The sequence below is a fragment of the Nicotiana sylvestris genome, chromosome 12 (genome assembly GCF_000393655.2).
Source record: "Nicotiana sylvestris chromosome 12, ASM39365v2, whole genome shotgun sequence".
In the NCBI taxonomy this organism is placed as follows: domain Eukaryota; kingdom Viridiplantae; phylum Streptophyta; class Magnoliopsida; order Solanales; family Solanaceae; genus Nicotiana; species Nicotiana sylvestris.
In genome coordinates this window covers 16,310,303-16,324,639 of record NC_091068.1, presented here as the reverse complement: position 1 = coordinate 16,324,639, position 14,337 = coordinate 16,310,303, and the positions used below count along the sequence as shown (strand labels likewise).

Here is a 14,337-nt window from a genome sequence, read left to right as displayed (position 1 = left end):
CCCCACGGGAAGGTTATAGAAGTGTGGCATGTAGCCACTTGATTGGTTGAAGAGTTAGACCAAGTATGAAGATTGTAGTGATGTCGCTAAATTGGGAATTGATGCCTAGAGGGCGCTCAGTTTATTGGGGTGTGGACTGTGGAGGATTACTCCGGTTATGATGGTTGTTCTTGGGTATTATGAGAAAAAGGGGGTGATTATGGACCTTGAAAGATTATTAGCCTAGTTCAGTGCGATCAGAATTAGTTTGAGGTATGTAGATGGATTTAAATGTGAATATGGACTCTATATCAGGCTGGATGTGTTCATTTCAGCAATGCGCTCCTTATGGAAGAGTAGTCGGGGTGTTATTTCATCGTCAGCTATTTCATGTAATGATATATTGCGCCGTGTGAGTTGTGAGACGGCTTGGTGAATTTCTTCTATGTTAAGGTTTTGCGTACAGATGATGTTATATGAGCAGAATGGATCTTGAGATTCAGATCGTATATCTCACCTTAGTTGTGCTTGAGTTTGTAGCTTATAGCGCTATATGTCACCTCAGGGAATGGTATTATGCACCTAGCGTGCTTGTGACCGATATTCGGTATTTTTGTTGTAATGAGCAATTTAGCTCGGTGTATATCACCTTGTGTGAATTTTACATGTGGATCAGGTGGCACGCCCCCATGGGTATGTTGTGTGGATCGGGTGGCACGCCGCCATGGGTATGTTGTTTGGATTGGGTTGCACGCCGCAACAGTATGATGTTGAGTACAGTTCCCCATATCTGTTTTTATGTGTTTTGTTTCCTATTTTTTTTGAGTAAAACTCATATTAGTTGTGTGCCCGCGTTGTAGGTATTATTCGCGAGCGGGGTGTTTATTTAATTAAGTTGATCGCGGTGCATGTATGATTCACGAGCGAGGCAACTGGATTTCCTTTTCAGAGTTCGTTTTCCTTATGTATCACATTCGAGCTTGCAGCCTAATGGCACGTTACGACATTATATGGGACTTTTGATCATGACCGGGGTGGCTTATTGACTGAGCAGTTCGTACTGGATGAGACGAGATCATTGGATTTAGGATCAGTGCAATTTGATTATATGAAGTATATTAAGGAGCTAAAACCATTATTTGGTTCAGAATAAAGTGATGGTTCTTGTCATGAGCAAAGACCCAATGATTTATTGATTCAGTAGTTGGTTATGAATTTCTACACATCTCTTCCATCGTGGCGGTATTGTAAGAGTTAGAGCAAGATCTATGTATGTCATGAGGTGCAATGGGAGCATCAGAGTCATGGAATTTCGACTAAATTGATCAGAAAATGTTATTGTGGTCCTGTTAGTAAAGTGGTGCAAGGTGTGAATTCAGCTAAGGTATGCAGTCATGTTTTGGTGTTGCGTATAGTTATTGATTCGGTGAGCGTATGTTGGAATAGGCCCGGCAGAGAATTCTGGATGTTGGAATTGGGCTCTAAGGCTTATTTGCCTAAGTGAAAAAGGGTATCTTCAAATTGATCGAGCAAGGGTGCTCAGCTGAGTTGTGGTAGCACAGGTAAGTGCTCGAGGTATTAAACAGTTATTTCGGGCAACCCTAGCGTAGTTCTTAGCACATTCGAGGACGAACGTATGTTTAAGTGAGAGAGAATGTAACGACCCGACCGGTCGTTTTGAGCTCTAGCGCGTCATTCAGCAGTTTGAGGCCATGAGCAGCTTCACTTCAGGTATTATGACTTGTGCACATGGTCGGAATTGAATTCCGGGAAGTTCAAAGTTGATTTGGAAAGAGAATTCTCATTTCGGAAACTTTAAGTTGAAAGAATTGACTAAGGTTGATTTTTGAGTAAACGACCTCGGAATCAGGATTCGAAGGTTCCAGCAGGTTCGTATGATGATTTCGGACTTGGGCGTATGTCTGGACTGGGTTTTGGAAGACATGGGAGCATTTCGGCGCCTATTGTGGAAGTTAGCATTTTTGGAAGAATCTCATAAGTTTGGATTGAAGTGCATTTCAGGGTTATCAATGTCCATTTGAGATTCCGCGTCTAGGAATAGCTCCATATGGTAATTCTGGTATTGGGAGCGTGATTGGAAGTAAATTCGGAGGTCCGTAATGGTAAATATAACTTGTGCGCAAAATTTAAGGTCAATTGAACGTGATTTGATAGGTTTAAACACCGAAAGTAGAAGTTTGAAATTTTTGAGTTCATTAAGCTTGAATTGGAGTGCGATTCGTGGTTTTAGCGTTGTTTGATATGATTTGAGGCCTCGAGCAAGTCTGTAATGTGTTTTGGGACTGGTTGACATGATTGGTTGGGGTTCCGGGGGCCTCGGGTGTATTTCAGGTAGTTAACGGATCAAATTTGGAAGTTAAATAAGAAATGATCAGTTGCCTTCGGGTGTAACCGCACCTGCGAGGCTTGGGCCGCAGGTGCGAAGTCGCAGAAGCGGCATAGGAGGTGCATAAGCGGAACATGAACGCCTAGAGGAAGGGCCACAGGTGCGGGGCATTGACCGCATCTGCGCAAGCGCAGAAGCAGTTTTTGGCGCAGGTCCGATGGGGCCTCCGCAGAAGCAGCGAGGAGTCCGCATGTGCTGAAAGGGCTGGAGGCAGTGCATTCTTTTAAAATCGGGAGATGGCCATTTTTCTCCCATTATCATTTGGTGTGGGCAATTTTGGAGAGCTTCAAGTGGGGGTTTTCATCATCAACGACAAGGTAAGCTAACCCCACCTATCTTGAGTTAAATACATTGATTTTGTATGAATTTTTGCATGTAAATTGGTAGAAATTTGGGGATTTGAGGAAAACCTAGAAAATTCGTATTCTTGGATTTTGAGCACGATTTTGGGTATGAAATTAAGAGAAAATCATATATTTGAGTTCGTGAGTTCATGGGTAAACTTTATCTTCAAAAAAATTTGGAATCCGTGCATGTGGGCCTGAGGGCAATTTTGTCAACTTTTTGATCGGGTTTAGGAATTGTTATAAATTAGATTGTGATGAGCAATTGAACATATAGTAATGGATTTGCATGATTATTGGCTAGTTTTGAAGCATTTAGCATCGAATCGAGTCTTTGGAAGGGCGTGGAATGCCGGTTATGGATCTTCGGGGCAAGGTGAGTCTCCTTTCTAACCTTGTAAGAGGGAATTGTCCCCATAGGTGAAATAATTGGTTATGTGCTCCTATTTGTGGGGGCTATGTACGTAAGAGGTGACGAGAGTCCGTGCGTAGCTACTATTATGTATAAGTCCACGTAGTCTAGGACCCAAAAGCATGCTATACTTGGAATATTTATAACTTTATTGACAGATAAATTTCTTAAATCCTATCGAATTGGTAAATGAATTTCTAAAAGGATTGAACTTCATTTTTTTATAAAACTGCTAAAAGAGAATTTGCCTTTCTTGGGATATTCGTTCCCTGTTGACTTCTTGATTGACTGTCAGTATGTGTTTAATTTCCGAACGGGCCGAACGCCTCGTCAGATTAAATAGATGCATCTACGGTTTGTATCATTCGACCCTCTGGCAGTGCACAGTTTAAATATTATTGGATCAGGTCGTACGTCCTCGTCATGATTTGTACATGCTTGTATTTCTTGCCTTGAGATTTATCGATATTGATATTTGCCCTCCCTGGCTTGAGATAATTGAAAATTAATAGATTATGAATCCGTAGATTTTTAATATAAAAAGAAACTTTTACCTGTTCGTGACTTATTTAAAATTATTGTCGTTCTTAATAACTCCATGATTACTCGCATTAATAATATATTACTATTGGACCATTAGTAAGTGTCGAAGTCGACCTCTCGTCTCTACTTCTTCTAGATTAGACGGGATACTCATTGGGTACACGTTATTTTCGTATTTATACTACACTTGCTGTGCATTTTTGTTGCACAGGTTTATGTGTGGCTAGTGGCATAACGACATGGTTGATTTAGGTGAGTTGCATTTATCGAGACGACCGTAGCCCAGAGAGTCTCCTTCAGGGTATTGTACTGTATTTTCATTTCTGTCCACTCGTATTTCGGACAGTTACTGTATTTTATTTCATTCCCTAGTAAATGCTCATGCACTTGTGACACCGAGTTCTGGGATGTCTATGGAAGTAGTCAGTATTTTGAAATTGTTAAAAATATCATTATTTATTCAGTGAAAATTTATTCCTTATTGTTTAAATGTATAAAAGAAGTGAATTCAGAAATATCTAAAACGAGAAACTACTAGTTATTTAGTGTTGGCTTGCCTGACAATGGTGTACGGCGCCATCACGACCCTTAGTAGATTTTGGGTCATGACACAACCATATTAGAGTGATAGAAGAAACTATGTGTAGATTAATATACTAACCAATATTTTCTCAGATTAATTGATGCATCTCGTTAACGCAACTACATAGAGTATCTGGTGAAGATGAAAACTAACAAGTAACAACCATGTTAGTGAATAATCACCTAGTAATAAATTTGGCATACCGTAATTTCACAAAACTCGGTAATTTGAAAAGAAAAAAGGAATGCTTATAGCATACTTATTGCCTATTTTATTCGGTCCACTTTTATTGGATACAATGGAAAACCTTATCTTCAAAAGTGCTACTAGAACCAAAGGCAGATTCCAAATTTAAATTTTTATCGGTTTATCTTTTAAGGTTCTTACCGTTTAATCCATTAATTTATTAAACAAAAAAGGGCATGATATACCCATCTACTATGCCATATTGTTCAATACCATCTCCCATTATATTTTTCGTCCCTTAAAGCCCTTATCGTCTAACAAAGTTTTATATATGCCCCTATTTTAATGGCTGGGATACGTGGTATGCTTTGAGAAGACCAAGAATCACTTACGCTAAATAAAACCAACCCGTCCCAATTCCACTGCCTCGCCCGCCCGACTCATAAACCCGTAAATCAAAAATCACCTTAAAAACACAAACAAAACATCAAAATTCTAGGGCTTCTTCATCGTTCCCATTCTGATAAAATCATAAATCAAAAATCTACTGTAAAAACACAATTAAAACATCAAAATTTATTGGGCTTCTTCGTCGCTCCCATTGCTAAGTATTCAGCTGGTCGGAAACTGCTGTACAATGTCGGAAAATAGTTGTTCGTCGAAAAGGATCTCACGATGTGGGGAAGTTGCTAATCACTTTACTTCAAAACTCTCTTAAACCCTGGTAGAAGATTTTACAAATGTCCTAAACATGAGGTAGTTTTTATTTCTCTATTTTGATTCCTGTTACAATTCCCAACTTTATAGTGTTCAATCTTTAAATTGATTTTGTTGTGGTTTGTGTAGAGTGAAGGATGTGGGTTCTGGGAATGACATGATGAAGAGTATCCTAATGCTGCTTTAATTGCAATTAACAATGTAAGATTAGAAGCTACAAATCGCGATATTAAGATGTTGAATGTTTTTTTGGAAGCTCTTAAGGTTGAAAGAGACGGGCTGGCTGAAAAAATTGAACTCATAGATTCTATGAAGAATTTTGAAGGTAAACAAATATGGAATTGGAAGTAAAAGTGGTGAAGTTGAAGATGATCATCACAATTTTATGCTCACTAATAGTTGGATTTGCATTCTCCTCTATAATGAAGTGAAATTATGTTGAAATTAGTTTGTAGAAGGGGAATGTTGTATCTACAGTTGAATATTAGAATGTTGAACTTGTTGGCAGTTTATATTAGATGTTTAATGGTTGGATTTTGTATTGTAATGACATTGTTAACTTAATGATTATTGGAATGTTGTTTATGATAATTCTGGCAGTTTCCATTAGATGTTTAATGTTGAATTTGTTAAGTCATTGTTAACCAAGAAAGCAACAAATACAACTAGGCAGTAAGAGTAACAAATACATGACTGCAGTAACAAATACTTCAGGATTGCAGTAATAAATACAACAAAATACATTATTGTATTGCTTCAGGATAACAAATACAACAAATAATTTAGGACTACAGTAACAAATATTTTGTATTGCTTCAGGACTGCAGTAACAAACACAACAAAAACTGCTTAAGTACAGCAATAACAAGTCGCAACATAAACTGGGCAGCAAGGCCAAAAAAACTGGGCAACAAGGCTAAAAAAATTGGGCAGTAAGAGTAACAACTGGGTAGTATCTAGCTGACACAAAAATTGGGCAGTAATAGTAACAAAAACTGGGCAGTAAGAGTAATTCAACAAGTCATAATTCTGCCTATTACATCAAATTAGAGAAGTGAATGCCACAACTATAACTTCAAAAACTCACTCAACCTTAGTCATAACAAGGAATCCAACTCCAAATGCCAACAAAAATAAACCAAGTGTTTAAGTTTCACTTTAGCTACCAACTAACAAAACAAGTCCTAATTAGATTATCAAGACCCTTTTCTTGTCTTCAACTTACCAATTCTTTGTCTTGTTTGCATCTCCAATTGATTCCCAGTGATTTTTGCCTTTCCCTTCCATGTCAAGTTTACTGGGGAAGATCAGCGGGTTCACTTACACCTGTGTTATCTATTGTAAACTTGATTGTCTTTGTCCCAATATTCATACCAACCTTCTGTCTTTCTATAAGTTTAGTTTGTGATTCTGATATAATACTAGGCCTTAATGGAGGCTCAGGGCCATTATCAAAATTAGAACAAGCATCCAGAGTTGGAGTAGGCATAAAGATAAATGATTGACTGCTGCCAATGCCTTCACTTGTTTGGGACACTTGGGGTGCTGATAAATTGATATCTGCCAATACCTCATCATTATTAGTGTCTTCATTAATCAAAGTCCTTTGTCTTTTGGCTGGCTTCTTAGCCCTAGATGTCTGTCCATCATTTTCACTTGATGGATGCTTCTTCTTTGTCACTTTCAGCACATTCATTGGCTATTTAATGTAAAAAAAATTAGTTACTATTAGTTAAGTATAATAACAAGTTCATTGCTAAGTATTGGATCTATACCTTTTTACATCCCCTTGCATTATAGTTTGCCTCTCCACAATTGCCACAAGTCATAATTCTGCCTTTTCTAGACTGACTCCACTCCCCTTGCCTCTTGATTGCCTCATCCTTTTGTCTATCTTTTTTGACTTTAGGCCTGCCAGCTTGTTTCACCAGTTCTGGAGGTTCCATGGTTTGAGATGGATCTAGTTTCCAGAATTTCTCACCAGGTATAGGTTGTAACTTATGCTTGTAAGTAAGTAGAAAGGATTCTTTGCTATATCACTAGTGCATCTCCTTCAAAGGGTCTTCCTATAAATACAAGCATGATCTTATTGCATGAGGACATGGGATTCCTGAAAGATCTCATCCTCTACATGTGCATCTTTTCCCCTGTAAATTGACAATGAATTTGTCAACCCCTTCTACTATTTCAAATCCATTATCACCATTGAAATCAACCTCAATGGAATGAGCTATCTTCAGATAGTCATTATAAAGCTTCATGCTTTGAGGATTGTAGTTTGTCTTCCATGTTCTCACCTCATCTTCATGATTTCTCAACTGATTCATTACTTTGAGTCTTATATCTTCCAACATTTTGATGATGGGCTTGTATAGCTTCTAATATCCAAGAATTGAAAGATTCTGTAAAATTATTATTCACACCTTGATTTTTACAGACAGTGTCAAAGTATACCCTATACCAACTCTGGGGTGGGTACTTTAACAGGTCTGTAACAGATGTTTCCTTCAATTGTCCTAACTTGCTCAACTGATCCTTGAAGTCTTCTTCATAAGTGGCCCAAGCACTCCACCAAAGTAACTTCTTCATTTCAAGACCTCTATACTCTTTACACCAGTTTGACTCTACATGTCTCACACAGAACCTATGCTTTGCTTCAGGATGTACTGTCTTTATTGCCTCCATTAATCCATGTACAAAAAACAGTAAAGAAACAATAAAGAAAAGTTAGTAAAAAACAGTAAAGAATTGTGACAAAAAACAGTAAAGAAACAATTATATCTTCTGCATATCCGACATAAATGTGACTCCATTGCCCATATTCAAGTCCAATGAATTGTGAAAAAGCTCCAGAAACCAAGTCCAACTTCTTTTTGTTTCCCTATCAACTACAGCCCAAGTAAGTGGATAAAAGTGATTCATGTTATCTTGCCCAACAACAACTAGTAGCTGTCCTTTAGCCTTCCCCTTTAAAAATGTACCATCAAGCCCAATAAATGGTCTCAAGCCCTCTTTGTACCCCATCTTCAATGCATGAAAATAAATGTATATCCTAAAGAATTTTCTTTTGCCTTGCAAGAATGATTCTTTAGATAAATTAATAACTGCATCACTTCCAAGATTACTGTCCCTCAAAGCATTGGCATATGCTTCAAGCTTGTTATAATCATCAGCAGAACTCCATTCCAACTTCTTCAATATCATTCTCTTTGCCTTTTTAACCTTAGATTTACTAGCATTAAGTAGAAATGAATTCTTCAGGTCTGCCCTCATTTCTTTCACCTTATACTTAAGGTTGTCTTGCAACTTCTTCTTGAAGTAGTAAGCTATAGTGCTATATTCAACCCTACCGTTATCAAAAGCAGGATTACAGTCATGTCTTGGATTTAGTGTCTTCACTCTACACCCCTCATTGCCCTTTTTAATGGAAATAAGATATTTAAATGGGCAGCCCAATACACACTTATACCTCACTCTAATTTTGTCACTTTTCACCAACTCTAATTTCTTTTGATTAACCAATGAATAAAAGTTCATGAACTTTCTAGCTTCAGGAATGTCCTTGAAAGACATGCCTTTATAAATCTATTTGTATTCATTAAGGTTTTCACTAGGATGCTTTTTCCTTTGAGCCTCAAATTGTTCTAACTCTTCAGAATCATAGGCCAGGCCATCAGAACCTGTCTGATCTTCATCTTCATCTTCACTACTACTATCATCAGTACCAACTAATACTTGAGATATATAAGCCTCAATATGGTTGATAATGTTTGGGACACAAACACTTTCTTCACACTCATCTACAACATAGACATTTAATACCTTAAATTCATCACAGACAAGGCATAAAAGTTATCTAATCCCTATATCTCCTTCAACTTCATAATACTTACCAGATGGGCCAACAATTATTAATTGTTATACCCCTATATACCCTAACAGAAGAATGTATTCATCTACTATATCTTTAAAGGACAATAGGTCAGAATCTTTATCTTTCCAGATGCGGACCAACTTCTTTGAATAGATTAGGTGTGGCTCTTTAATCTAGTCACCCCCATAATTGAAAACTAGGTCAACAAGAACCATCTACAAACATAAATAAGACAATATAAAAAACTTTATGACCATAAAGTAAAAAATGTACGAAAAGAGGGAATAAAAATAATATTAGCATGTTTATACTTCAAATCAATTAAATATAACAAAAGGTACGTAAATAATACTCAAAAGAATTATTAATAAATTTAGACATTAAAGAATTTTGAACAGTATAACATAAGTTTAGAAAAATAAAAATATTTTTAGAATAAGAAAATACTTATCTATGTTATATTAAAAGAAATATAGTGACAAGATATTAGGACAATTGATAAGTTAATAAACTTTATGCACACTGCATTACAAAAAAAAAATAGCAACTAAATTTTATGAAAATAATATGATATATCATATTATAATTTCATAAGACTAATACTCTTTTAAAATATCTGTGCATCGCGCGGGTGCTACACTAGTATCTTTAAAGGACAATAAGTCAGAATCTTTATCTTTCCAGATGTGGACCAACTTCTTTGAATAGATTAAGTGTGACTCTTTAATCCAGTCACCCTATAACAGAACCATCTAGAAACATAAATAAGACAATGTAAAAAACTTTATGACCATAAAGTAATACTTTATACAAAATGGACCCCACTTAATAAAGAAATTAGAAATCAAACAATAAAGAATGGGAAAAACAGTAAAGAAAGCAGAACATTAGGAAAAAAAACAGTAAAGAATGCATAGCTACCACTTTCCAATGTACTTAATCACATGCATAAGGTATATTTGGACCCCATTCGATCATACACGAGCAAAAAGACACAACTCAAAGCAATAATAGACCATTAGAAATGAGAAATTAAAGGACCACCTCAAAAGATGCACACGCACGACAAAATAAAGTTAAATCGACAAACTGTAGAGTAGGAAGCATGTATAATAACAGAAATATGCACATATTTCCGGAAAAAAAAACCTAGCTCGAAACATTAGGTAGAAATCACACATTCTTCAATAAAATTAGCAGAAACACCACTTTACTTAGCTGAATCATAAAAAAATTTAAGAAATAACTCACCTTTTGAATCTTAGATCCGTAATTTTATCACTGATGGAAACCCTAGATGGAACCCATCCCGTTCGTCTTTTTTTGTCTCAGTTTTTGATCTTTTGTTTATGTGTTATTTACGGTGATTTTAGTGTATTTACTTTGTTGGTCGGGTTTATGAGTCGGGCGGGCGGAGTAGTGGAATTGGGGCGGGTTGGTTTTATTTAGTGTAGGTGATTCTTGGTCTTCTCAAAGTGTGTCACGTGTCCTAGCCGTTAAAATAAGGACATATATAAAACTTTGTTGGACGGTAAGGGCTTTAAGGGACGTAACGAGGGACGATATTGAACAATATGTCATAATAGAGGGGTATGTCCGGCCCTTTTCCGTATATTAAAATTATGAGTTCAAATCTACGAATTTGTTACAATGTTAATAGATTTTTACACATAAATTTTGCATCTAAAATTATGAATTTTGTTGAACCAAATGATCGAAAGCTAAATTCGGTTCTAGTTATAAACAAACATGCTACCAGGCAGATGCATCACCTAGGTATCGAGTTCATCCGACCTCCTAATATTTTTTATGCGAACCATAATTATATATGTAAAAGTTCTTTAGAAATTTTAATAAATAATAGATCCAAACCTATAATTTTAAAATGACAATGCCTTGTGTTACAATTTTAAAGTTAAACACATTAAGTGGTGTTTTACATACGAAATTTCAAAAAAAGTGGAAAAAAAAATTCAACTAAAAATTAGAGTTGTGTTTGGACATGAATATAATTTTGGGTTGTTTGAATTTTATAAGTGATCCGAGTAAAAGTTTTGAAAAATATCTTTTAGGAGTTTTTCAAATTTTCGAAAAATTTTAAAATTCATTTTCTAGTGAAAACTAAAAAATTTATGGCTAAACACTAATTTCGAAAAAAATTCTTATGTTCAAACGGGCTCTTCAACTAAAGCTTCCATCACTTCACTCTTCAGGTGAAACAGTGCCCCTTGGATTCTCCAAAAATAACAAGATTACCACTAGTCCACTACCTGTGCACTTAGCGTAAGCAACAAAGTATCAAATTGCCCTTAAATCTGTCCTAAATCTCAATATTGTCAGCACCACCTCTGTGAAAATGAAGAACCAAACGCCCATCTATCCCTTCCATGTAATTATACTCTTATCGATGCCTTTTTATGTCTTTTCACTCCGAATTGGACCCCACTCCACTGACTCGTGCAACCGTCCGCCGGCGGACCAACGAACATTACAAACCGACCAAATGACGGTACTAATCAACGGCTACTCCGAGCACCGTATTCCACTTCTCACTTCAATCGCCGCCACTTACGCCGCCACATCCTCCGTCGCCGCCGTCATCATCCTCTGGAGCAATCCCTTAACTCCTTCACAAACCCTAACATCACTCTCCCAAAACCTCTCGTCCATATCCGCCGCCGCCCCAATCACCATCCTCCGTCAGCCCTCCTCCAGTCTCAACCTCCGATTCCACCCTCAAAAAACCATCACCACGCGCGCCGTACTCATCTGCGATGACGACATCGAACCCGACGCGGAATCAATAAACTTCGCTTTCCAAATCTGGAGATCCGACCCGGATCGACTAATCGGGTTCTTCGTCAGATCCCACAACTACGACCTTACCCAAAAATCATGGATCTACACAATGGAAAGTAGCAAATACTCCATCGTGTTAACAAAATTCATGATTTTAAAAGCACGATACCTCCACAAATACACATGCAGTAAAGAATACGAAAAGTTGAGGGCAAAAGTAGAAGAAAAGAATAATTGCGAGGATATTTTAATGAATTTTGTGGTAGCGGAGGAGGTAAAAAAGGGGCCGATTTTAGTGAGAGCGAAGAAAGTGAGGGATTGGGGAGATGCAAGAAATGAAGGTGGAGAAATGGAGGAAAGAGATGTGGGGTTGAGTAGTAGGAAAAGGGAGCATAGAAAGAGAAGAGGAGAATGTATTGGTGAATTCCATAGGCTATTGGGGAAGATGCCGTTGAGGTATGGATATGGGAAGGTTGTTGATTCTGTTGGAGAACAAGGGCTATGTGAGAAAGGTGGCAAGTTAGTATATTGTGATAGGCAAATTTTTTAATACTTTAGAAATTAAAGCTGATTCCAAGTTTCAATTTTCCATATATGTTTTCGTTATTGCTTTTTCTATAATTAAAAGTCACGTTTGTACGCACAACTAGGACCGAAAACCAAAAAAATTGTTAAATGATTAAGAAATTTGAACCAAACCAATATAAATACGGAAATATCTATTTAAAAATTATATTTCCTCCGTTTCAATTTATATGAACCTATTTCTTTTTTAATCTGTGCCAAAAAGAATAACCTTATTTCCATATTTAAAAATAATTACCTTTATGCAATGATTTATAGTCACACAAAATATATATGCCTCATTTTATACTACAAATTTAAAAGTTTCTTTTGTACAAAAAAAATTGTGCCCAATCAAATAGGTTTACATAAATTAAAACATAGAAAGTAATTACTTTGTAACATGTCACATTAAATATATAGTGCTGCTTTGTATTGGATTTTCCAAGAACAAAGTGTACTTTTCTTGGACAGATCGAAATGTACTGATGTATTCTAGTAGTCCAGCTAATTATTGATTTATGTGTGCAGATGCGCGAGTCAAATTTTAAAGTTTATACCACAATAACATATCCACTGTAGTCCCACAAGTAGGGTCCAGGAAAGGTAGAGCGTACACAGACTTTACCCCTGCCTTTAAAAGTCAGAGAGGCTATTTCCGGTAGACCCTCGGCTCGGGAAGGAAAAAGGAAAGGGGCAATACAAGCAAACCAATCTGACAACCGAAGCGAAAGTACAAAACTAACACTAAATAATGCAATCAGAAAACCGAACAAAGGCAGCATCAAGTAATAACAAAAGGCAGCACCAAATTTTAAAGTTTATGAGTTCTTAATTTGCCATCGAATTCATAGCTCGTTATAGTTACTGGATTTATAATTATATATTTAATTTTTAATATAAATACATGATCAAAGTAAAAGTTATTAGGTTCATCCGAGCCCGTAGGTACTTCACTGGTTTCGCCCTTGTATGCGTGAAGCACAATTCATCTATACCTATGAAAGAACAAAGAAATCTAAAATACCTAAAATAGTGAAGAATAGATTTGTAATACAGGGAATGAAAAGTGAGGGAAACAAGAGTACAGAGAATTATATATCACACTACATTTTCCATTGGAAATCCAGATTATGCTAATATTACTAAATATGAATAAAATGTGATGATGATAACCTATAAACTTAAACGATACTGAACCCAAGATAACTTTCCTATCCCCATAAACTAAACCAAGGTTTTTAGATAGTGAAGCTTGTATCTTCTTTAATCTAATAGGAGTAACTTAAAAGTAACTTGTGCTTTTTCTCAGAATTTTTGGGGTACTTGGATTCCCATTTGAAAGAGACCAAGGTGTTCCAAACAGCTCAATTTCTTTATCAGAAACCTGACATATTATAAGGAACGTTTTCTTTGAGATTGAGGCGTAGTTATTGTTGTTGGTGGTGGTAGTGTTGTTGTTGTTATCCCGGGATGGTTATCATTATCTCTTCAACCAAATGACCCCAAACAGTACTTGCGGACTGAAAGTTCAGTTTAAGCTAGAAACACATCATAGTAAAGCGTCAAAATCTGGAGAAGGGACTTCATATGAGGGAAAAGTTAACAGGCAGAGGATCTGGTGTATAAGAAGCTGTTTGTGTAATTGGCAGGAAATGCTGTTGTTCAATCATACGCCTGCTTTAGTTAAGAGTACAAGCAAAAAATATGTTACCCCTTTTGAATACTATCTAGCATCTGCAAATATTACATGAGGTTTACTTAAGTCTATCTACATATAGATTGAGAAGACTTCTGCATTGCAGACTGAATAGCCATACTTTATAACCACAATTACCCCCTTTTGGGGGCTGGGGGGAGGGGGAGGGGAAACTTCTTTATTCTTTTAGGGGTCGTTTGGTTGGGAAATAAGTTATTCCATGATTAACT

At 36.6% G+C, this 14,337-nt stretch overlaps 2 protein-coding genes across 2 annotated transcripts; one reads left to right on the top strand and one right to left on the bottom strand.

Moving 5' to 3' along the window:
* Nucleotides 1-7,946: 7,946 nt before the first annotated feature.
* Nucleotides 7,947-8,744, bottom strand: LOC104211870 (uncharacterized). Its single transcript, XM_009761010.1, has one exon. It carries the CDS (start codon nucleotides 8,742-8,744, stop codon nucleotides 7,947-7,949), a length of 798 nt encoding a protein of 265 aa, XP_009759312.1.
* Nucleotides 8,745-10,978: 2,234 nt separating this feature from the next.
* LOC104211867 (glycosyltransferase family protein 64 C3) lies at nucleotides 10,979-12,415 on the top strand. Its single transcript, XM_009761007.2, has one exon. The coding sequence runs from the start codon at nucleotides 11,402-11,404 to the stop codon at nucleotides 12,392-12,394; it is 993 nt and encodes a 330-aa protein (XP_009759309.1). The 5' UTR covers nucleotides 10,979-11,401; the 3' UTR covers nucleotides 12,395-12,415.
* The last annotated feature ends 1,922 nt before the right edge of the window (nucleotides 12,416-14,337 follow it).

Coding starts and splice junctions, on each gene's coding strand:
- LOC104211870 (XM_009761010.1), bottom strand. CDS start 8,744: ATGTCTTTCAAGGACATTCCTGAAGCTAGAAAGTTCATGAACTTTTAT.
- LOC104211867 (XM_009761007.2), top strand. CDS start 11,402: ATGAAGAACCAAACGCCCATCTATCCCTTCCATGTAATTATACTCTTA.